The 25,104-nt window shown below is 39.4% G+C and overlaps 1 protein-coding gene across 2 annotated transcripts; it reads right to left on the reverse strand.

Annotated features, from left to right (window-relative positions):
- Window positions 1–20: 20 nt before the first annotated feature.
- On the reverse strand, window positions 21–23,871 carry LOC149003558 (uncharacterized). 2 transcript variants are annotated; one of them, XM_089136344.1, is made up of 9 exons: window positions 23,636–23,871; window positions 19,933–20,164; window positions 11,680–11,829; window positions 11,447–11,581; window positions 10,955–11,020; window positions 7,686–7,739; window positions 7,402–7,524; window positions 3,288–3,369; window positions 22–935 (listed from the first exon to the last, which is right to left on the reverse strand). In XM_089136344.1, exons 2-9 carry the CDS (start codon window positions 20,128–20,130, stop codon window positions 721–723), a joined length of 1,023 nt encoding a protein of 340 aa, XP_088992470.1. In that variant the 5' UTR covers window positions 20,131–20,164; window positions 23,636–23,871; the 3' UTR covers window positions 22–720. The 2 variants fall into 2 exon arrangements, with proteins under 2 accessions (XP_088992471.1, XP_088992470.1); XM_089136345.1 differs by lacking the exon at window positions 23,636–23,871 and having other exon boundaries at window positions 21–935; window positions 19,938–20,030.
- Between the last annotated feature and the right edge of the window lie 1,233 nt (window positions 23,872–25,104).

Raw genomic sequence — 25,104 nt, forward strand, 5'->3', positions numbered from 1 at the left:
AATGTGGTTACTATGATAGGGAAGTAACTTTAAAATGACTTGTGATCGATTGAAGGATTTAAACTAAAAACTCTTAAGTGTTGATAAACTAATATTTTGAATGGTAGTTCTAGTATAGTGTGAATTATGTAACTATGTAAGTAAATTTAATAAAAAAATTTATGCAAATCCATTGTTAAATATGGATAGAAGTATTACTATTTTTTTTAATTATTTATTCTTGATGGTAGATGAGAGGAAGTTCAACTCTCGCAATGAGATGGTGGAGGAAATTGACAAACACGGTAAGTGCCTTTTCTACAAGTTTTCTTTCAATTTCTTTCTATTTTGTTTGCAAAATAAGGCATTTTTTCTTTTTCTTTAGATATTTTTCTCAAAAAATGAAGATCTCTTGTTTTGTATATTTAGAATTAGATAAAAAATTAATTGCTTTACTTGTGTATTTTTTCAAAATCTTTTATTACTTGGCCACCAGCTTTGCAGTGGTGACACCACTGGCTGGAACCAGAATCAGAGTTGCCTATGTAAATACAAGATGATGAAAAGGTCAAAAGTGATATTAGAGTGGGCTGACAATCATCTGAAGTTGGTTAATTTTGAGATAGCTCAAAATGATGACCATCAAGGGGGCTCTACAATCAGCTCAAGAGTTAGGTTTCAAAGAGGAAAAGAATTGACTTCATCAAACATTGAAGTCTATGTAGCTAGATTACAAAATTGCTACTCGCTTCCATCACTTCCATAATCTTGACACAACGACTGGAGTCCATTGGTTGTATCATTGGTTCTTGGTTCTTCCTCTTGCTTGTTCTTCTCTCCCTCATGCTTGTTTTTAGTAGGAGGTGAAACAGGTTTCTTCACAACAGAGATTCTGACTGATGGAGCTTTGAAGACATGTTTGTTATTCTTAGAAGACTCAGAATCACGAACAGTTTCTGTCAAACAGGGGTTGACAGGGGGTAAACACAACAGATTAATTACCGCAAAAGATATTATAGCTATAAAATTTCATGTATTTGATTACAATTAGCAGAAAATCCGAATAATAATAATAAACTTGCCAAGATATCTGTTACTCTAAGACAGTATTTTGAGTACTGACTTTTGAGTGTGCTTGCAATTTATGATCTTCACTAGAGCTATCTACTGATTAAATAACTAAAACATGAGCAACAGGTAAGTCACTAAAGGATATGGGGTTTTCCTTCCATCATCTTTTCTTGCCAATGTATTACTTGATCTTTATACCAGTGGTCTCTATATTGGTTTTGATACAATGGTACTTGAAAAAGGATCAGTGCATGAGGGTCCCACCACAACAGGCTCCATTGTCTAGGCATGAGCAGTTTGAGAAAATTTTCTAGGTTGTCTAAGGGGCTGGTCAAACAAAAAATCCTGGAAGAACAAAAAGAGATGAGCCCACACTAAATGAGCAGATTGATATGACAAGAAGATAGCAGATGACCAGTTTGAAGGATCAACTAGAAAGAAAGAAAATAAGAATAGTAACAACTAAAAGAAAAATAGACTGGTTTTGGATTGAGAGATCCACAGCAATGTGATCGTATGCAATGGGTTCCAAGCACCAATTTCTTCAGCACAAAAAGACAAAAAGGAGGTGATCATGGAACATGAACCAGAGTAAGGAGACCTAACAGAGGTTCAGACTTAAGACTAGATCACAAGGATGGTAAACAGCAGAAGGCATTCTAAGAATAGACAAATTCTCAAAGATTGATGACATTTATTATCTCTTGATGGAAATGATCGAGATGCTAAGAAAACTGATGCTCTAGTACACCACATCATGGTCTCGAAAGCTTTTTCAGTCGAGAATGTGCTTACTAAAAGGCCAAAAGAAACATACTGTCTAGAAAAAGAAACAAACGCAGAACAAAACAAAACAAGATTAGATTTCCTAAGGTAGATAAGGTGGAAATCTTGAACATGGTTGTTTTTTGTTGAAATAGGATGGTGTCCGATAGGACACTATTTTACCATAGGAGGGTTGTAGGGGAATCAAACACACTCCCAAACATGTGGAGGACAGAATTAAGGGACAGGGACATGTAGCAGGGACTTATGGGGGAGCAGCTACTTACTGTTAAGAATATTCAGAGGGTATGGCCGAGGTAGAAAAGAGTCAGTCAGGATTTGTATTCTTATCTCCCCTGCAACTCGAATTTCTTCCAGGCAACCCTGATTCTCCTAACTGGCCCTCACCAAACTGGCCATCCCATTCCTCTTTCTCCTTCCCTACCCTCTCCCATTAATATGATGCTATATGACCAACAGCATTTTGTGTGGGCTGGTGTGGGTCGCTATGTGTGAGCTGAATTTTTTTTACCTTATTTCGAACATTGACCTGCACCTATATATTTTGGTGGGCGACCTGAAGAATGCATGTTCAAAGATTTGTAATGGAAGCCGGGGGCTTGGTCTGACCTGATTTGTCAACCACCCATTTACCTGATTGAAACTCTATAAATATGTATCTTATGTTCTCCTATTGAGTCATTGTGAAATTTGGGGATTTTTGCCTTGGGTTTTTGGGTGAGTTTTGTAATGCCATTACGGCAATTGGTGAGAGACCTCCATTGTTATCTTCTTCCATAGATGGTGAAAGCTCCTCTCCTTCACATGTGGACGTAGCACATCATGTTGGTGAATGAATTACGTTAAACACCTATGTTGCATTGATTTGGTTCCGTTTCTATTCATGATCTCTTGTTGTTTGTTTTAACACATTTGGTCCCCAAAGCCAACACCAGACCATCACTCTTAGGTGAGGGATTAGATAAATTAAGTCTCCCTAGCCAAAAATCATTTTTAGGTAAAAGCTAGATTAAAATTGGTAATGGAGTCAACCCAAGTCAAAAATCTTTAAAGATCCATTTCTTACATGAATCAAGATCTTTTATTAAAAATTTTGGGAAACCTACTTAGTTGAAGCAAGCCATAGGGCTTTCCCTTCTTAAAAACAGTGGTTTATCCCTACTTGTTCTCTTCAACTTAGTAATGAAACTGATACTGACTCTCTCCACAGATTCTCATCTTCTCAATTATGCTCACTTAAAAAGAATAACAGATACACTTATTTAAACTACACAACAGAGAGGAGGTGACTTGCTTCATTGTGTAAGCTTATGAGATACCAATAAGATCACAATAGTAGCAACCTTTCATCTTCCTTTTCAAGACTTTTTGGTGGAAAGCAAACTTTTAATATTAAGAATACTGAAATTGCAGAATGAAAAAGAATTAAACAGCGTGAACAGTGGAACTACCTTTATTGTGGAAGCTATCAAAAGTACTGCCTTTTCTCAGCCAATCGGTCGGTTTCCACACTTCTTCAGAAACTTTCCTCCTCTGCATCAGACACAATAATTCGTTTCCAAAGTTAATTATTCAATATAGAAATCAATATAACATAACTGTTGACAAACTAAAAAACCTTTGTTAAACAATGAAGATAGGATTAAGAAATTAGGAACAAAAGAAAGATATGAAGATCTGACGGACCACAAATAAGAGCACTAAGTGGCATAACAAAGTAGTTGTATTATAAGTCTGCATAATTTAAAATTTCTACGGTTTACAATCCCCTTCAAACCATTTTTAAAATAAACCACCATTAAAGGATTCACTCCTTGCTCTTTGGTAATGAATTCTTCATTCATCCCAAGAAAAATATGAAAAGGGTTACAAGGTTTGATTCAAAATTTCAGTTAAATGACCAAAATGTTTTTGTCAACACCAAAACAGCACAATGTCTCATACAAAATGCAACACATCACCCCCAAGAGTCAAATTTGCGAATAGTTTCCACCACTTTGTGTATAATAGGCCATTAAAAAAAAATTTAAAAAAAAAAGAAGAAGAAGAATATAGTAAGCTATACTACCCACCACTTTTTTTTTTTAATATTCTTCATTTATTTTCTAATTTAACCTTTTGAAGCCCATCCTGTAGCTTTCGACAGGTATATTTTGGCTTTGACAAAGGTTAACATCCAGCTTAAAACCGAAGTTCGGAACCTTTCTTCCATGTATACAGACGTATCAGCTCATAGCAGCAGATGATGAGAGATTAAATTTAATTGAATTATGTGTAAATGCACTGTCAAGAAACTACCCAAGTATGGAGGATTAAGATACTAGTAATACATAAATATCTCTTGGTAACATTGCAAATTTTAGCTGAAATATGTTTCTCCCTTGCTCTTAGGAGAATAAAATTTATGACCAAAATTCTATGGGAGTTCACACTGACAAAAGATTATGTATTAGAATTTAGATATTGCTGCTCCCATGGTATGAGAAGAACAAGAAAATGTGTACCTTGATTTGTAATGAAACTTTAAAGACAATATATCTCACAGTATACTAAATGTACGTGCTATTTATGCAACAGCTACCTACTTGTAAGCATGGTGGGAGATCTCACGAGATATCTCGTTTTTTCACCTTGGCGAGATGAGATGGAGGTCGAGAGCAGAGAGTTGGGATATCTCGCTCGAGATCTCGCCATATCTCACCTTGAATCTCGCTGGAACTCTCAATTTTTGCCTTTTTTTGTGGATTTTGGCTAAATTTTCACTTGCAACTACTCTTAACACATCTACAACAAGGAAAATCAATCATTCTCTACTTGTCTTATGAATTTATGATTTAATGACTTATATAGAACTTCTAATGGTTGTATAATTATTTTATTCTTGAAAATTGAAATTGTGATACTCATATAGATGGAATTTTGATAACATTTAAGTTAATTGATGCATTTGATATACTTGCTTTTCATTTATATGCCTTAAAGGTTCTATATTACATGTTGTATAACATTGCATTCCCTAATCCTACTACATTTCGGTTTCACACTATGAATAGACTTAGAAATCATATATAGGGTTGTTTTTGACAAATCCAAGGCCATCAATGTGTTCAAAAGGCCTTAAATAAGCTAAATACCAAGTTTCAACCCAATTGGGACCCTACAACCCACCGAGATGGGCCACCGAGTTGACACCAAAAAATTGTATATCTCGACCGAGATCTCTCTTTTTCAAGGTGGCGAGATCTCTCGAGAGAGCGAGATCTTCTACCATGCTTGTAAGTAAAACTGTAAAACAGTAAAACAGAACCAAATTCAAAGCACAAGCCGAAGTAGTGCATTAAATTAATAGAAGAAAGAAGGGAAAAGGGGGCACACAAGGTTTGATTTCAGTTATGAACTTCAAACAATAATCGTTTGGTTTTCAGTAGACACAACAGAATATATGACAAGCAATAGATTTGGTATATCTAACAAAGGATATATTATGTAGCATCGTGTTCGCACGCGCGTGTGTGAGTGTGTGTGAATTGAGGGTCAGCTATAGGGTCACTCAAATTAAATTCAGCAGTAAATTAGGGTTCTTAAGATCCTGCAGTTAAGGCTACTTAGGGCAATTCACATATGAATAGCAGCAAATTAGGGTTGATTACACAATGCGGCTAAGGGAATTTGACTCCTAAACCTGCGGCTAGGGTTTCTAAAGGTCAAGGGGTAATTTAAGGTTGATGGGGAAGGAGAATGGGTTACAGCCAAGCTGATATAGGGTTACGACCTTTGACAGAGTTAAATTACAGATTTAATTCCCAAGGCTAGGGTTTAAAAAATAGGAGTATCCTAAATTTTAGGATTTCTAGGAGAGTGCCTAGGGTTAGGGTTATGTTCAAAGGTCGAGAAGGGAAAGGGATGATGATTAATCAATCCAAAAGAGAACTGAATTCAGGTTCAGGGTTTGATAGATGTAATTGGGAGGTTGGGGTTTGAGTGAGGGGAATAGGGCTATTGTTGGGGTCAAAGGGTAGGGGAGGGAAGGGAGTTTGCAGTTGAAAGTGGAAGAGATTAGGGTGGGGGGAATTGGGAGACCTAGGGTTGAGAGGTTGGGGATGGGGATGCTTATGAGGCTGTGGCAAGAGAAATCAGAGGGAATTAGGGTTGCACAAGGGAGAGAAGAGGGAATGGTAGGCGCAGGGATGGGGAATGTTACTCGCTGTAGAGGGGGATTGATTGCCAAGTTGCAGAAAAATAGAAAGTTCCAGGGTGCTGCAGGCCTTCCTCCTTGGAAACCCTCCAACACTCAATTTTCCTTTGATCAATTTTTATTAATCAATTGATTTATTTAAATATGAATGGCTTTATTCATCGCCCTACACTTAGGGAGTCCTACTAGGTCTCAACTTAGAAAGTAAATCAAAGAAAGAATTCTGTTTTAATAACTTTGAACTAAATAAAACTCAAAGAGCTTCTAACTTGAGAAGGAACCCAATTTGAGATAAGATTCCAACTTGACACACTCTTACTTGGATTGCAACTCTATCATAACTTGAGTCACTTGACAAACGACGACTCAATGACAAAGTAAAAGTAGATATGGAACTCTAACAATATACTGAATCTAACTAAGTCAAATTGGGTGAGACTAGGGAGATCCAAAATGACCAAAATACCCCTATTAAGGTTTGGTCCTCCATCAGGGCCTAGGATGCTGGGGTTGCCTCATAGGCCCTATTTTGGCCACTCAAGCCCTCCTTTGGCTTGGCTCTTCCACTTCAGATAAAAGAGAGAGAACAGAAAAAGAGAGGGGAAAGAGTACCTCGCAACACATCTTTCTGTGTTCAGCAAAGGTAAGACTCTTAATCTCTCATAGGGAAATAGTTATAGGAGTTGAACATAAAAGGTAAGCATATTTTATAAGATTAAGTGAAAGTACCTACTACCATAAGTTTTAAACATGTGCTCATTACAGTTTACTCCAGAAAAAACAATAAACTCTTATATCCCAATAAATTGTAAACAGCTCTTCACCTCATTATGTATTTTACTTTATATCGGTTTTAAATAGAAATAAGCACTATAAAGCGTACCTAACATCCCTCTTCATATTTGTACATCAATAAACATATATATAAAGCACATCAAGGAGAGCTAAGAGAGTGAGGTTAGATTTTCTATCAATAATAGGATTTCTGAAGAGCTAATGAGATTATTTCTTTTTTTAAATGGTTGGGAACTGTCTGTTTTAAAGAGTTTTATCTATTTACCACATGTGGTGACTGGATCCTCTCCTTTCACCTTCAATTGATCCCATCTTCTGTGGTCCCTCCCTTCCTAAATGATTCTACCTGTTCCCCATTGTGATGTCTTTGTTTTATCTTCTACCCTCTTTCTCATATTCTTTGGTTGCATCTCCTATTAAAGAGAGACCTTAAAAAATAACTTCTTGGGAAGGTAAATTTGCTCTCACAAGCAGCAACAGAAATCTACTACCTTCAGTTCACCAAAACGTAGGGCAGATATGGACACCACAAAAAGATAAAACTCATAATCAAGGGAATGGGCGGGGTAAAATACCTTTGAATTAACTGGCAACGATGTCCCATCATCAGTTGAAAGCTGATTTGAATCATTACCATCATCATCATTGTCATCATCATCGTCATCATCATAGATCCTTCTAACATAATTTTTTGAACCCTGGGCAATATTATTGGACTCATAAAAGTTAGAGCAATCCATATGAGGAACAATACTTTCTAAGAGAAGAGCCTACTCCAAGAGCTGCAGAATTTCCACCCAAAAATATAAGCAGTTAAATAAGATGGTGAACTAGCATAAGATGGACTTCATAGACTTACCTGTGAAAAAATTGACTTTATGAGCTCTTCATCTGCTTCTTCCAATTTCTCCTCCTGTAAAGCACATGAATAGTTCAACAGTTCTAAGCTTAATTGTGCACTTACAAAAATACCATCAACAGAAAATAAGTTAGGCAGTGAAATATTAAATTATTCCACTTGATCAGCTATCCCAAGTACATGAGTTCCAAAAATTACCAAAGTTTATCAGGTTTCACTTGGGGCAGGGTAAACAAGAAAACAGTTCTGCACCTTACTCCTCATGAACTCAAAACACCTTTTTATTGGATAATCCAGTTTTGCACATCGAATGCAAAAGTACAAAAGAATCATAATATAAGAAGGCATGATGACCATGATTCCAACTCACATCATGGTAACGTAGTTCAACCACACCCTAGTGATAAAGATGTGTTGATGATCAAAAAAGATAGGGAGACTGATGCAGTTCCATGTGCTTGTTTGAACTGATGTGAGCTCCAACCTGGACCAAGATGAACTGAACCCTACCTGAGATTCTGGTCCAAAAGGGGCTGGCAGGGGATCTGTTAATGTGGTCGGGTTTTAGATATGGAGGAGTTTCTGTTTTTTGTAGTAGTTTCCTAGTTTGCTTCAGTTTTTATTTTCAGATTTAAGTAGATAATTTTGCATTTTTCTTATTGTTGAAGAAGCTAGTAGAAGAAGCTCAAGTTAAACCAAAGGACACCACCACCTCGGCAATGACTTAATTGTTGAGCTTATGCCCTCCAAGAAGAAGAAGAACAAGAAGAAGAAGAATAAGAAGAAGAAAAACAAAAAGCACTAGTGATGTAATTCCAATTCTACAGTTAGGGTTTCTAAGAGGATCTCCCTAGAATTTGGGATTTGCCCAGAATCTTCCAGCAAATATTCCAAAAATTGTATGGGAATCCTAAGGATAGCTTTGGTCTAGGTGGGAGTTGAATGGGAATACTTGGGGAAAACAGATGGCTTCTAAGGAGATCGAGTGGAATGGTTTTGGGATATCCAAATCAATATGGGATGTAACATAAAATAAAATAAAAGATGAAGTGAAAATATCATTCCTAGGATGGATAGGAAAGCAACTAATTAATCTTTGGATCCATATAGGTATGGGTTGAAAGGGGGAAAATAGGGAAACTTTGGAGGAAAAAATTTCAAGAATTCTTGAAAAACTTGGGCAACTCAACTTTCTTTTCTTTCTCCTTTCTTTTTCTATTGCCACAAGAGAGTGTGAGAGAGAGAGAGAGAGTCTGAGGGGGTACAGAGGGGGAAAGGAGGGGTCATAGGGTAGGCGAGGGGCCTAATAGGATCGTTGGAGGGACTGGAGGCGTCTGGGGGAGGGGCTGGGGATGCTGCTGCACAGGTGCGGCAGCGCATGGCGTGGGAATGTAGCGCAGAACAGGGGAGGTGCAGGGGAGCAGTGCAAGGGACCTAAGGGAGGTGGAGGAGGATAGGGAAGACTGTGTACTTGGATTGCTGCTGTAGTCGACTGGGCTGCTCGTTTCTTGATTGTAGGAGGCTAGAATGAAGAAGAAGACGCTAATCTTGTGCTATTCTTACTCCACAAGGGCCCCCTCAACTAGGAAACCCTGGTCCCAAACTCAACAATTTTATTAATCACCAAAACTGAAAATTACATAAAATCCTAAGCTATTTATAGCTTTCAAAACACTCTAATTTAGGTGGGATTCCTTAAAAGAAAAGGATCCCACCACTTGACCAGAATTCTTGGATTGGAATCTACTACTTAAAAAAAGTTTAAAAAAATACATGCTAAAATAAGACTTTAACTTAAATAAGCACATGCTGAATTTTATATTAATAAAAACTCTTAAGCACATGTGCCAATTTAAGATAACTCATGATTCAACAAAACAACTTTTAATCAAAACAAAACTTCTAAGACCAATGCAAACACAACTCAACTTACGAATTTAAACTCAAACAAAATTCTAGCATTAATCTGGAAATAATTCCAGCATCAAGAAGGGGGCAAAATTGCCCAAAACACCCCTAAAAGAGAGTTGGGCCAGTTTTGGGTGGCTTCTTGGAGCCATCCAAGGGGCCCCACTTAAGATTTCAGCCAGGGGGTCTTTGTGTTCAAATCAACTAGCTTCAATCCTTAGGTGAGCCTGGGCTTTGATCTCAGTTTTTGTTTTGTGTCCTTTTCTTTGTTTGTTTCCTCTTTGTGCCTGGTAGCCTTTTGCAGGGCTTTGCCACTTTGCTCCGTTGTACTTCTCTTCTCCCTCCCCCTATTTTCTCCTTTTTGTTTAGTAAATTTTTCATTCATCCAAAAAAAGACATCAACTCCAAGTTTACTTCCACCTCAATATAACCTTTTACTTTTTTGCTCTTGGGGATTCTGCAGAAAAACTATTCCTCAGCAGCAAAGCTAATTCCAGCGCCCTAAAACATAATGGAATCCCATCATTACTTTACCCCTGAAGGCATGTCCCACCCCTTCTAATCTACCTCTAAAGAATTATTTAGGCATCAACTCTATTGAACTTGCCAAATTGCTGGTGTTCATTTTTAGAAATTTTACACTGCTGCTGACAAATATGTGCAGAGTGTGATTCTTAATATAGCCTCTCTTTTGTACTCATTGCATTCAGTTGCACATGCTATAAACCTAACAATGAAATATGCCTCCCCTCCCCCCCTTTTGTCCAAACCCACCCATAGAAAAAACTCCTAACAATCTCACTCCTCAGACCTTTTATGCAACCACCAAAATGAGGGCCGAAGGATAGGATCAACCACTTGAACCAGAAGTAAATCAGGGTAAACCCTGCTGTTTAGGGCAAGTTACAGGTGGACAGCAGCTTGATTTGATCAATTATACCCTATCAATGGAATACACCCCCAGTACCGGTATGAACTAGACTTACCAGCTGACTTCTCACACCTTTATACCCAAAAAATAAATAAATAAATATCGATGAAAAAAAAAACCATCTTCTACACAAGGAGTCCAATCCCCATTGAGCATCCAAAAAACAGAGCTCTAAGGGAAACAAAGAAAACAGCGACCAGAACTGAACTATGTGGATATTGACTCGTAGTTATTTGTGCAAAAATGATAGCCAGTACATATAAAACATTGTATTCTTGGTCCTCTGAAAGAATTCCGAATGTAAATTTCTGAATCAAGTTCAATAAAAAAAATAAAAAATTTGAGGTTTGGTGGGGGGGAATTTCTGGAGTAGTTTAATGTGCACAAATGAATCTGAATTGACTTTAAGTAGACAACAGAATTATCATACCTTTTCTTCAGTAGTGCGTTGCAAAGCCTCAAGCATCACATCTACACTCACGTTTGCGTGTCTAGACTGGAGAAAAACATGAAGCAGAACTTTATTTCAGTGGAGGCACAACACAACAAACTCTGATAAATCAGAGAGCAGAGCATAGAAGGGCACTGCTTTATGAAAATGGACATCCATTAGGCCTTTGACTACTTAAAGAGCCATTTTTTTGGGGCTGGTCCCACCCATGTGAGGTTACGGGTAGGCTGAGTCTAGAGTCAACTCTAACCTTTGGAAATTTTTGCACAAAGTGGCCATCTTCAAGACATAAACCTGAGCATTTTCCATAGCAACCAAACCTGTTACCATTGCTTTAAGCAATGATCCCCAAGCATTTGGCTACTGCTACTTAATCTATTATCATTTACCCCATACTGGAGCTTCTAGGCCACATGATTATGGGATATGAAGTGAATACACAAATTTAGAAAATATTGAACTGAAACATACCTTCATTGACTTCACTTCATCCAGTGCTGCAAGAATGTCCATCTCTCGTTTTGAGTCTAGAGTTCTGTTCTCCAAGGATTTCATTGCATCTCCCTTCTCCTCTTCATCCCTTTTCATTTTCTCTTTTTCAACTGCCTGAATAAATAAATAACGATGAATTAAGAATGACTCTTTGAATTTAATTTCGAATCCAGCTAAAGATATATAGACACATATACAAATTGGTCAGTCACCTCATCCTCAGCACGCCAAGGCTCAAAATTGCGAGTTGCACCTGCCTCAACCACATAATCTGAATTTTGTGGATCTGTTTTCATTGTCAGTTCAGCAGAGCACTTGGTACATTTGAAGTAGAACCGGAATATTTGGATCCCTAAATATGTCTGCAAAATACTTAAAAATATTAGTTTGGATGGAATATAGGTTTTAAAGATGATGAAGAAGGATAACATTGACAATCGCCTGCATGAGACACTATCAACAATCTGCTGCATGAGACACTTAATTATACCTGAAATTTACTATAAAAAGGCTAAAATGCCACATCCTATCATTTGGGTTACCTAAATATAGCATATAATTCTAATTAACGATCGTTTCAATACAAAAATAAATCATATATGAGGTGCTCCCACTAAGGCATTAACTACTAAATGAGAATTGAAAAAACATGTTGGAAGCACTTAGATTTATTTTATGTATCTAACTAGTGCTTTATTTGCAAGAAATATGTAAATCATTCCACATTTTCAATCAAGTGGCAACTGAAGTGGAGTGCAACTTTATCCCACCCTGTCAACCGGTGCACCTGAAGAGCTACAAAGTATCAGGTTCTCAACTCCCATGATGAAACAGTCCGTGCCTTGGCAAATATAGTGAAATACAATCTCCTGTGGTTAATTTGCCTGCTCTTAATTTTGAAAATTATCTCCCAACCGTAAGAGATCAGAGGGTATCATATTTTACGCAATAGTAAATTGATCATTTTGCCCCCTCTTTTGGAGTCCAAGTAGGTCTTAGTTGGATTCAACTTGGTACTAGGAGTCCAACTCTATTTTTATTTCTGATATGTTATTGTTTTGACAAGTTACTGAAGAGTCCTAGATAGGTTAGGAGACCAGTGGGTCTCCCTAGTTGCAGTCGTTAGTAGAATGGGAATCGCAAGTCAAGTGGAAGTCTCTCTTCATTTGGGTTTCTAAGTTGGGTTCCTTCTTTTTTTTTTGGATGAATAACTAATAATATTAAAAACCAGCAACAAACAAAATAGCATACAAAGGGAGCTCAAAGAGCTCGGGGAGAGATGATAAGAGGAGAGCTGAGACCCCAGAAACTAACAATTAACCTATTTCTGAGATTGTCAACCATAGGGGGATGGGGGATAGATAACAATCTGGAAGAAATATCAAAGTAGATGGCCCCCCAAATCAGGTCGAGAGAACGGGATTTGGGAGTCCATCTTCTCATATTACGCTCTCACCATAGATGGTGGATGGTGGCACCGAAAACTAGCTTGCCAATTCGATCGCAAATAGAGTGACCAGCAAAGTTTCTCAAGATCCAAGCCCAATCCCTGGCAAATCCATGAGAGCACGTCGAGCGAGGCCAAATGGAAGCAATGGCACGATCCCATAAGGATCGGGGAAGGGGACAGGTGGAAGTTGGGTTCCTTCTTAAGTTAGGAGTTCCTTGGTTAATTTGTTTAGGAGTACTTAAAGTCTTAAAACAGAATTCATTTTCTAGTTGTCTTATGAGTTGAATCCTCATCCAAGTAGTCTTCTTTATTGTTTCCTAGCGTGATTTCCTTCAACTGTAAGGCTGTTAAATAGAGCCACCCCCCATAAGCACACGGGTTGATGATTGCTGAATAAAGAAAAAGATTGAAAGTGACTTAGTGAGCAGTCATGGTTCCAACGAAGGAAGCCACAGCTGCTGTGTTTTACAATATCCAGCAAACTCTCAAGTTCTCTCTTGCTTGCGGCAGCCCTGGAATTTCATAATTTCTGCAAGCGTTCAAGTGTTCTCTTCAACAACAAGTAACCTGATGTCAACACAAGGACCCCCCCCCCCCCCCCCCCAAAAAAAAGGGGTCCAAAAGATCCAGATCCAAATAGCTAATTCAAGCTGGCGGAATGCCCCCGAAGGGTATTTTGGATATTCTCCAGCCCCTTTTTAGGGCTCAAAATGGTTCTGGATAGACTCCCCTCAATCCAAAGGTCATGGATATACCTTTTGTTTTTTGTTTGACTTAGTAGATTGAAAGTTATTTGAGAGTTTAATTTGTGTTGAATTAGTTAACTGTGGGTAAGATAAGTTTCCTTATCCAAAGGGGTTCTTATTTTTAGAGTTGGATTTTATTTGGAAGTGTAGGTTGAATCCCAAGAAGTGTCTTTACAAGATTCCAATCCTATGGCTGTGTCTTGTAGTAATTTAATTCTGTTTTGACTATTTTATTCTAGAGTTGGGAACCTATCTATTAGGGATTGCCAACCCCAGTCAAAGTCATTTATTTTAGGCTGTAAATAGCCTCTACTTGCAGTGTAATTGAATGAAAAGTTATTGAGTAAGGACCTGGGTTCTGGTTGTGAGGGGCCTCGGCGGATTTTCAAAAGCTTCTTCAATATTCAGCATCTTCTTCAAGCTTGTGACGGTCCAAGAATGTTCAAAATTCCAGCAGTTTTCAAGTGTCCTTTTTCCCCAACCCCAGCCCCTTCCCTACCCTACCCTTAGCCACCCACCCAAACCCTAAAGCCGTGACCCCACTACCCTTGTCACCCCTTTTCTAATTTTCTGGAATTTGTTTGCAATTTTCGGACATTTTCCTAGACCAAAAATTCAAGGTCAGATCTACAGCAATCTAACTATTAGATCTGTCCCAAATTTTAGGAACCTTATCCCCCTAACCCTAATGATCTTCCCTCCTAGTTTCAGCCCGATTGGACCATCTAAAACCTAAATTCCCTGAAGTCTGAAAATTCTGCACTTCATCTTCTTCCCAGGAAGAATTCTGCAGAATTTTAAAAGTTTCTAAAACCCCAAGTCTAGATCATCCAGACCTCGTAGACCCTCTGACTCATTGAACCCTAGTTCTGAAATTGTAGACCAGCAAAGATAGATCCCCATCTACCCCAGCCGAACCTGCTGAAAACCCTACTTTCTGATTTCAGATTAAAAAAAAAAAAAAACCAGAACCCTGTTCACACTGTGACTGGATTTGAAAGTGTGAAAACACCCTCTGAAACCCTAGTCTTAGTCCTTATTTGCTGGAGTTTCCTGGGCAAGCCCTAAGTATAGGGAGATTACTGAAATACCCCTAACCCTAGACTGGAATACTGGATTACATCATAAGCAGCCATTCCACCCCCAGCACCTACCTTTCTCCTTTCTTCTTCTCTTTCATAACCATTCTTCATCCTTTAAAAACCATAATCCCCATATCCCTTTTATTTTCTGGAATTTTCGGACTCCTCTAAAGACTTAAAATTCAAGGTCAGATCTACGACAATCTACCCGTCAGATCTGTCCCAAACTTCAGGGACCTCATCCCCCCCCCCAAACCCTAATGACCTTCCCTCCCAATTTTAGCCCAACCTAACCCTAGTCTAACCCTAATTCCTTCACTACCCTATTCCCTCATTCAACCCCTAGACCCTAGACATTCAGAATCCACTTCTCTTCAACCCTTCACCTAAATCCCATTCCCTTGTGGATTCCACATCCTTAACCCTAGGCCCTAGCTTCAATCATAACCCAGCCACCCTCAAAGAGTCTTAGGAGGAAGAATTCTGAAATTGAAAATCTGTTAAAACAGAATTATTTTCATCAACAGCTTAACCGAACCCCGCTTTTCCCCTTTATAAATCCTAAGTTAACCCCAGACCCTCCACCACCCTAACTGCATGAGTTGGAAGTCAAAACCCTGTCGCCACAGGGTATTATTGATTATATTAAGCTGATGATCACCTGTTATTTGCCCTAAACAGCAGGGTGAAAAGCCTAACTTTACTGCATATTTTGTGCGCTCTATGAAACCCATGTCCTCCAAAATAATGCCCATCGGATTGCTCGAGCTATAGCCCCCTCTTGGTCCTTCATTTCAAATAATGATCATTCTTCTAATGGGCGAATTTGGATTCTTTGGGACCCCTCAAAATTCCAAATTTCTCTCAAAAACTCTTCTCCCCAATTCATGCACCTCAGCATATCCCCCCCCCCTCCCCATCTCACCCTTTCTTTATCACCATCATCTATGGTTTCAATCATGCTTCCCACCGTATCCCTCTTTGGGAGGATATCCTCTGCATCTCTTCATCCCACGGGGACCAGCCTGGGTGCATTGGTGGAGACTTCAATATTGTCCGCCCTTTCCATGAACGTATTGGTGGGCACCCCCCTCACCCGGTTGCGGTTGATGCTTTCAACTATTGTATCCAAGACTCTAGCCTTTCTGATCTCCGTTGGTTGGGCCATTTTCTTACTTGGCATAACCACTGTGTGGGCTCGGCTAGAATTGCTTCTAAGCTAGACCGATTCCTCACTAATGATTCTTGGCTCTCCAATGCCTCTTTCTCCCCTCCAAGCCTTTCCAATCATTCCCCTTGTCTTGTCCATATCCTTCCCATTGTTTCCTTTGGCCCAAAGCCTTTTAAATTCTTCAACATGTGGACTACTCGTTCTTCCTTCTTGCCTACTCTTTCGAGGCCTTGGGAGAAGCCGATTCACTGCCATTCTCTCTCCCTCATTGCTTTCACGCGTAAGCTCAGAAACACCAAAGAAGCCCTTCATTCCTAGACCGCTTCCACCTTTGGTAATATCTCCTCTAGGGTTACTACTTGTCGATTGGATCTTCTCCGCATCCAGTCCCTCATTCATGATGACCTTTCCAACTCTTCTTTGGTAGGCTCTGAGATCTTGCTCTCTAGGGAGCTCTCCTCTCTTACCTCCCAAGAAGAAAGTTTTCTCCACTAAAAAGCTCGAATCAAATGGCTTGACCTCAGGGACTCCAACACTCTTATTTACACCGTTCCCTTAAAGCTCGCCTCAATCACAATTCCATTCACATCCTTCTCTCTAGTAATGGTTCCTGGATTTCCGATCCTCCTAGTAACAAGGCCAAAGTCGCCTCTTTCTTCACCAATCTCCTCTCCCCTTCTTCTCTCCCCCCTCGTTCCCCCCCCCCCCCTAATCTCCACAACAAATTTCTTGACCCCTCCTCTCTCCCTTCCCTCAATGTTATTCCTCCCACTGAGGAAATTCTTCTCGCTATTTGCTCCCACAAGCCTAATTATGCCCCTGGGCCTAATGGATTCAATATGGGCTTCTTCATCAACCCTTCCCAACTCTCCTCCATCAATCAAACTTTCCTCTATCTTATTCCCAAAAAGTCGGGGGCTTCTTCTCTCTCGTACTTCCACCCTATTTTCCTTTGCAACCTCCTCTATAAATTCATCTCTAAGGTCCTTGCGAACAGACTCAAGAAGGTTATGCCCCTTCTTGTGAGTTCCAACCAATCTGCTTTCATCTCTGGTCGTAACATAGCGGATAATATCCTCCTTTGTGCGAAAATTGTTCGCGGATCCAATAGGTCCTCCCACTCCCCTGCTGCTCTTATGAAGGTTGATCTCCACAAAGCCTTTGATTCTATTCCATGGGACTTTATTAGTGATGATCTCTCTCTTATGAAATTCCCGCCCTCCTTCATCCACTGGATTGAGATTTGTATCTCTACCCCCCACTTCTCCATTATCACTCATGGCTCCCAGGTTGGTGACTTCCCTTCTCGTGTTGGTATTCATCAAGGTTGTCCCCTCTCTCCTTACCTCTTCACTCTTGCCTTAGAGGTTCTTTCTTGTATCCTCCAATCCAGCACTAATCAGCATCTCATCTCCCCCATTCCCAAATGCAAGTCCCTCAATCTCACCCACCTTGCTTTTGCCGATGATCTAATGATCTTCTCCAAAGCTGATCATCAATCCATTTCCTCCATCCTCTCAGCCCTCCACTTTTAAGTCCCTCTCCAACCTCAAAGTTAACCTTGATAAGTCTGCCATCTTCCTCTCTGGTATTCCCGATTCCTTGCGCTCATCTCTTCTCCAGCTTACAGGTTTCAAGTCTAGTTCTTTCCCGATGACCTACCCTGGTCTTCCCCTTATCCGTGGTAGACTCACTCGTCACCATTGTTTCCCCATGCTTGACCATCTCCGCAAAAAGCTACAACTCTGGAAAGGCAAGCTTCTCTCTTTTGCTGGCCGAGTTGTGCTCATCAAATCAGTTCTCCACTCGTCTTATCTTTACTAGTGTGGTATCTTTTCCCTCCCTAAATCCACCATCCTTGCTATGGAATCTCTTTTCTGTGCTTTCCTCTAGAAGGGTCAAGAAGCCTCCCGCTTCCTTCATCCATCAGCTGGTTAGTTAACTGTCGCCCAAAATCCGAAGGGGGCCTTGGCATTCGCCCCATCTTGGATGTCAATATGTCCTACCTCCTCAAACTCATCTGGAAGATTGTATCCAAACAGGGTTCCATTTGGGTCAATTGGGTTCACTCTTACCTCCTCTGTTCTGGCTCCTTCTGGACCGTCTCCAACCCTTCCTGGGTTTGGAAAAAGCTTATCCTTCTGATGCCGCGTGCGCTCATGGCGATCTCTAGTCTTATCTCCACTGGTACCACCACCTACTTTTGGCTAGACCTGTGGCATCCAATGGGCATTCTTCCCCCCCCCCCACTTGGCCCCCGCACTATGTACAACACCCACATTCCTAAATCCACCCCCTCTCCTTCATTTCTGATGGCTCCAGCCTCCAGGTCCCCTACCCCCAACCCCTGTCTCACACAAGTTTGGAATTCTCTCCCTGCTCTCTCAAATTCCCTTCATGATATTACTGTTTGGCTCCCTACCCCCACTAAAACCTTCACCTCGTCCTCGGCCTAGGACCTCCTCCGTACCCCTTCCCTCAACCCTCCTTGTCCCCCGTCGATCTGGTTTAAAGGTCATATCCCCAGCCACTCCCTTACCCTTTAGAGAGCCCTCATGCTTGCCCTTCCCACCCAAGCTTTCCTCATTAGCATCACATCCATTTACTCTCAAATTGTACCCTTTGTTGGTGTAACCATAAGGACCTTAACCACCGATTCTTCCTTTGCCCTTTCTCCAACTCCCTTTAGAGAAAAGCCCTAGCTTCTATTTGGCCCCACTCGCTCCTTTGGGTTTGCTAGAAATTGGTCTCAGGTTTTGAGAAGATTTTCAGGTTCCTCCATTTGAGACCGGATCGGTAAGCTTGTTTTCGGTGCTTCTGTTCATCATCTTTGGTGGAAACGCAATCTCAAAAGATAGACCAACAAATCCCGCTCTATTGACATGATTTGGAAGGCCATCTGAGTTCTTCGTTTGCCCATCCCCCCATAAATGACACCCCAAGGAACAAGCTTATTGTTGTATCCTGGGGTTTCAATTCCTCTTTCCAGCCTCCTGTTTAAAGGTTGCTTGTTTTATCCTTTTTCGGTTACTTTATTTATTCATTCATCCAAAAAAAAAAACTTTACTGCAGATTCAAGCAGATTAATCATGTATTTTAGCCCTCAAGTTGGGGGTTACGTCACTCTTGAGCATTATATCGGTTTACACAGTTGACTTGACGCTCTCTTTGGCCTGCGGTTCGTACAGCATAGCCTTTTTTCTTTTATTAATGAAATCTTTATTTACCTAACAAAGAAGATATAGGGCTTCTTCTTTTTTTTCTTTTTACAGTTGTTTCAAATCCTCTCACAGACTACAATCAATCCAGCAATTTCCCAACTCCTGCATTGATAATCTGCTGCAACAAGCTTGGAACTAGATCCTAGGTATTTTGGTTATCTAAAGGTAGACATGAGACAGCAGAAAAGTTAACGAAACAGTCAGATAATCTCAGTATTATCTCATCAAAGAACTCGAGGGGAATCACATATTCAATGTGCCCCACTACATACTCAGTGTCGAGAACAATGTATGCATATGCAGAACTAGGGATCAACCTTTATTCAATTGCTAGCAGGCCCACCAAGCAAGGAACACTTAAATCCAATTAAGTAGCAATCATAACATAGAAGGGTTTGAATCAAAAGAAAAAGATGTATTAACCAATCATACAATCCATGCAACCATTGATTTGTATAAAGAGTTCAGGATGCATTATCCCAGATATAGATAAAGAGTTTCATATTGACAGGTAAGACCCCAAAATGCTGACATATATGCTTTATTTCATATAGAACTGAATACATGTTTGACATGTGAATGTGATACAGGTTCAACTTGTAAGGGAAAGTGAGTGTGCAGGAGAAAGAGAGGCAGATATGCAGTCATGCTCACTGAATAAATTGATTTGTATAATTTTACTAATTTACTGCAAGTATGAGTTACAAGTTGCAAATATACAGCATCGAAAGAAATCCTTTAGCATGGTAAAAATTAAAAAACATTGGATGACATATAATTAAAAAAATTTGTTACCTCACCAATAACATCTTCTTTCCTGGAGTTGAACTTTGTCCCCTTGTATATATAGTTTCCACAGGTATTACAACGAATACTCATGGGAAGCATCATGCGAACTTTTATTTGCTTGTCCTTCTGTTGCCTCCGACGAGGCAGTTTTGAGGGATCAAAATCTGGTGGATAGTATTTATTCAATACCTTTCTCTCTCCCATCTTTGCTTCTCAAAAGTAAAGAAATCTAGCAGACCTACAACCAAAAAAAGAAAAAGAACCGGCAAGTTAGTTGCCTATCCTTGATTTTTCCCAAAAGCATTTGCAAAGACAGATTCCTATACATCTAGCAACTTAAATAAACTAGCTTTTATTCAAATTTATCAATACAAACTGCAACAGCAGTACCAAGTTAAAGTTATTGCCAGAATGTAAGGATATCAAATGTAATTCTAGATTTTTCATATTTTTTATTTTTGAATAATCTGTTATATTGTTACTTAAATATTACCAACAACCAGAACTGTATGGATATGTAGTTTCGCTCAGGTCAGCGTCATTGGCTATTTCTCTGTCAGGAAGTTTAGGGGAGGGAAGAAGTTAGGGGATTGGGCCCACACGCTGAAGGGGTGAACAACAAGGACAGTTAAGTTGTTGCAACCTTCGATCCCATTACATTATTTTGGATGAATAAATAATAATATATTAAAGGAACAAAGCAATGAACTACAAGAAGGATCCAAACAAGGAAGGATCAAAGAGAAGGATGGATTTGGGAGTTGAGCCCCCAAGAAGCAACAATGAGCCTGTTCCTTGGGAAATCAACAACGGGGGATGGGGAATACAAATGATTCTAGAGGAAACATCAAAATAAATAGCATTCCAAATTGAGTCAAGAGAGTGGGATTTGGAAGTCCAGCGCCTGAGATTACGATCCCATTACTTGTTTAGAAAACATAGTAGATATTGGAGACCCAATGGTTAAAAAGATAAAAAGGAATTTCAATCTCCAATCCAAATTAAAAACAATTTCATGAATCCACAGAAAACAAAAAACACAAGAAAAAAAACATAAAGGTGAAATAATAAATACAACATGAATTATTCTCACTAGTCACTAAAAACCTGGAGGTGATTCATAACATCAGAACCCCAATAATCGCATGCACAGTCCAGAAAAATACTAAGGGTTAGGAGCTAGGAGCATACTCAACTCCAATCTCAGTGCATTTAGATTGCAAATCAAAAGATGCTACTATGGAATTACACAGAATCCTGTCTTTAGGAGTAGGGTCACTCAACACAAACAGCTAGGTAAAATGGTATTCAACCTGATCTTGTACTTCCCACGGTTGTGGTGCCCCACCTCTGATCTAATGGTTGACAACCAATGTTGATCTCAAAAATCAAGGTTGGGTGTCAACCATTGGATCAGCACATTTGCTAAGGCCACAGCTGCAGGAAATACTTAGGAAGTACAAAACCAGGAAGAACCTGTGGATCACCATATTTGCCAACCCAATGCAACTGCAGCGGTAGGAAGTAAATGATGCAGATCCAGGTAACATGACAAAACAACTTGGTCGTGTGACCCAAAGCGCTTCTTGAACAGACAAACCCCTCATCAAAATGCCACAATGGAACATCCCCTCTACAGGTTCACTTTTCTCATTCTTGTATTTTTCATTTATTTTGGGAACAATTACTAATACCCCTTGAACTTTGGCAATTCATAGTTGGACCTCTTCCCTTTGCCAAATTCTATATTTCTCAAAAGTAACTAACTTCTAGTTATTAGTTTTCAAATTTTAAATTTTGAATTTCGTGTTAAGAATTTCTTATTAGTAAAATTTGAATTTCTTATTAGTAATTTTCAGATTTCATAATTATTCCTTCAACCATCCTCCCTGGGAGGTTGTTAAAAGTCCAGGAGGGTTTAAAATCCTGGTTCCTAGGTCTGACGGTGAAATCAATCTACTTGACCTGCCATTAAAGCCCCCTGCCTGGGTAATGTGTTCTAGAATCCCCACCCCTTCTCTCTCCCCTCCCCCCCCCCCCAAAAAAAATCCTTTTCATTCTCACCACCTTAATCCTAACCCAAGCCCTACCCCTTCATCCATCCATTCGGGTACCAAAAATCTGAACCATTACGTTCTGCAATTAGCAATGCAGAAGCCAACAAGCAGAGAACCAAGGCTAAGAGAAGCCCCTAGGGTTGCCACCCAGCAGCAGAACAGTAAATAGCTTGAATCCCATCAACAACAACAACAACAAGAAGCTTTATCCCAACTATTTGATGTCATACTGATGTGAACCAGATCCAGGACCACCCAAAAAGAACTGTTTGGAAGGCAATAATCCATGTAGCCGACCCCATTTAGTTGGGACAAGGCTTATTGTTGTCGTTGTTGTAGTCAAGTAAGTGAGGGTTGCTTAGCAACCAAGTTTCCTTATTTGAGTCCAAGTCAGTTGAAGTAAACTTCAGTTTTGGATCAATGAATTGATTAATTGAGTGAATTTCGACTTGGGAAGTCGTGGGTATCCCTTTAGGACCCTACAACTGGGTAGAAAGTTTATCTTCTACAATTTGATAATTCTCTTTGCCTTCTTCATCAATCCAGCAGCATACTAGGATCAACAAAGCATACAGACAGTTACGCATTCGATTTCAAAGCACTCAAGTAAGTTGCAGTCATTCCCCACTGCAAACCCTAAGCCCTAGAAGCCATCTTTCCTCCTCTTCTTCTTCCCCACGTTTACAGTTCTAACACTAATAGGAAAACCATATTCCGAGCCCCAATTGAACCCTTTTTCCTTCCCTTTTGGTCGGCCTTAAGCCTAGAACAGCCTTATTTCTGAAGTTTAAACAAGAACTGCAATTCATCTTCTTCCTTGAATTTGCAGACTTTCAAGAAATTCAAATTCTGAAAATGTCTTAAAAGTCCTAATCATCAGATCTGGTTCTGATTGAAGAACATCTACAGGAGGAAACAGTTCTGAATAATATAACCAGCAGCCCTATCCACTTTCCCCCTACCAACCAAAGCCCATTCCCAAAACCCTAACCCTAACCCGAACTGAGTCCCAGTTGGCCAAGGACTGGAATTTCCAAATCTGAGTTGAATTCCTATTAAATTTCAGACCTGAAATCACAATCCCAGCAGCCTTATAACCCCTAAAATCCTCAGCCAAAGCCTCCAAAAACCGTAGTTGAGTGCTGGTTTCATTCTAGAAGATCCTGGAAGATTAACCCTAAACCTGGGTTACATCACATCTATGACAACCTATGCCATACATCGAGCCTGAAATTAATCCGCCAACAACTACCCTGACTGTTCCCCATCAAAAAAAAATAATATATATATTTCAGAAGGAATCAAGGTGTTTCTCTAATAATGCCATCCTTACACAAGAGCCCACCAACTGCTACAGAAGGAAAGATATAGTGTCTTCGACGCAATTAATAATCGTCGTTGACAACTGAATAATCAGGATTGCTGGAACAGGGAGTTGTTCAATATCGTAATAAACTAATATTTAGATTTTAAAGGGGAGAAAAATATAAGGATGATGCGATGATCTAAGAGGTGCACAACAAGATAAATAAGTATAGAAAACAAGGGTAAACGAAAGAAATAAACGGCGACCAATCGAGGAGAAAAGAATAAGAAACAACGGAGAGAGTATATAAACAGATCTAAGAAAAAAAGAAGACGATATACTGTACCTGCAAAAGCGAGTGATTTGAACGGGTATATATTTTCCTTTCCTTTGAGAACAAAATCGCAAACCAGAGCAGTTACTGTTCTGCGAAAAAACTCCCTCGCGCTCTTTTTCTCCCTATCTCTGGTTCTTTGGTTCTCGAGTCTATGTCAAACGTGAAGTCTAGCAGCCGATGCAAAGCTCTCTTTTCGTACCGCAGTGCCGTGTCTCGTTCCGAAACTGGATGGTAATCAATTCGATAAAAATTAGACAGTGCCGATTCCATCTCGTTGAGTTATAACGGGTTTTTATTGCTACAGCCAAAGGCGGTGACCGCGCCACATATAACAGATTGCATCCAACGGTTTAAATTAAAAATACACGGTTGCTTTGAGTAAATATGCCCGAAACGAATGGGAGGTTATTTTTGCTTTGGCAGATAGTAGTAATGAGAGAAATATTACTCGATTGGAATTATATGCGATCAAGCGTGGCATGGAGACTACTCGTGAAATGGGTTTGACGATGATAGAAATTCGATCCCAACCCCCATGGTGGTCATCCAATCTATAAAAAGGCTATTTTTCTACATCTTGGAGGGTTAAAGATATAAACAATGAGATTAGGAGTTAAGGGGTGGTTTTTTGATATGGTGGAGAATTTTGTTCAATCATGTTCGGGAGATTAACGCTTATGGAATTACCCCAACCCCAGTTTCCCTATATACCTCCCAAGAAAGCGCATCTTGTTGCAGAAAAAAATATAAACAATTACTTTACCGGGATGATGATATATGGTATAAATTCATCATATATAAACAATTATATATATTTACTCTTTATTTAATCAAAATATATATATAAAAAAATATATAAACAATTATATTGAAAACTTTTTTTTTTTAATTTAGCAAAAAAAAGCCCCTGACTCATATACTTTGCTCCATAGAAGAAAATATCGCTGAAATGCGGGGATATTGGTCCTTACCGAACCGAAACACAGGCCAAAACGAGATTGGTGGGAAATCGGCGATATCTCGCCATTTCTCGTGATATATGGAAAATATCATCTTTTTATTTCTTTTTTGCTATTTTTATGCTATTTCTTGCACTTTTTAGGCGATTTCTCTTGCGATTCTATCCCAATCTTACTAATTCGATCACAATGATTCAAGACTCAAAAGTTAATGTGTTAAATGTAATTAGGAGGATAATCTATATATAATATAAATTCTCCTACCTAGTCACATTTAACATATTACCTTATGAGGCTTACATCATTCGGATATAATTGAAATGATTATCCATTCACTCTGAATATTCTATTACAAAATTCATTCATAATTTAAATTGTTTTCATAAATTATTTCATGTATATACTCTTCCCCAACCACATTTGGCATGTTGACTTTTGAGCAGGGACTAAATCACTAGAATATAGTTGGTGAATGAAACCCCCTCCCGAAAAGAGATATGCAATATATCTCGCAAAATC

The sequence above is a fragment of the Hakea prostrata genome, chromosome 10, assembly GCF_041222555.1.
Source record: "Hakea prostrata isolate BN-2017 chromosome 10, UWA_Hpros_2, whole genome shotgun sequence".
Taxonomy (NCBI): domain Eukaryota; kingdom Viridiplantae; phylum Streptophyta; class Magnoliopsida; order Proteales; family Proteaceae; genus Hakea; species Hakea prostrata.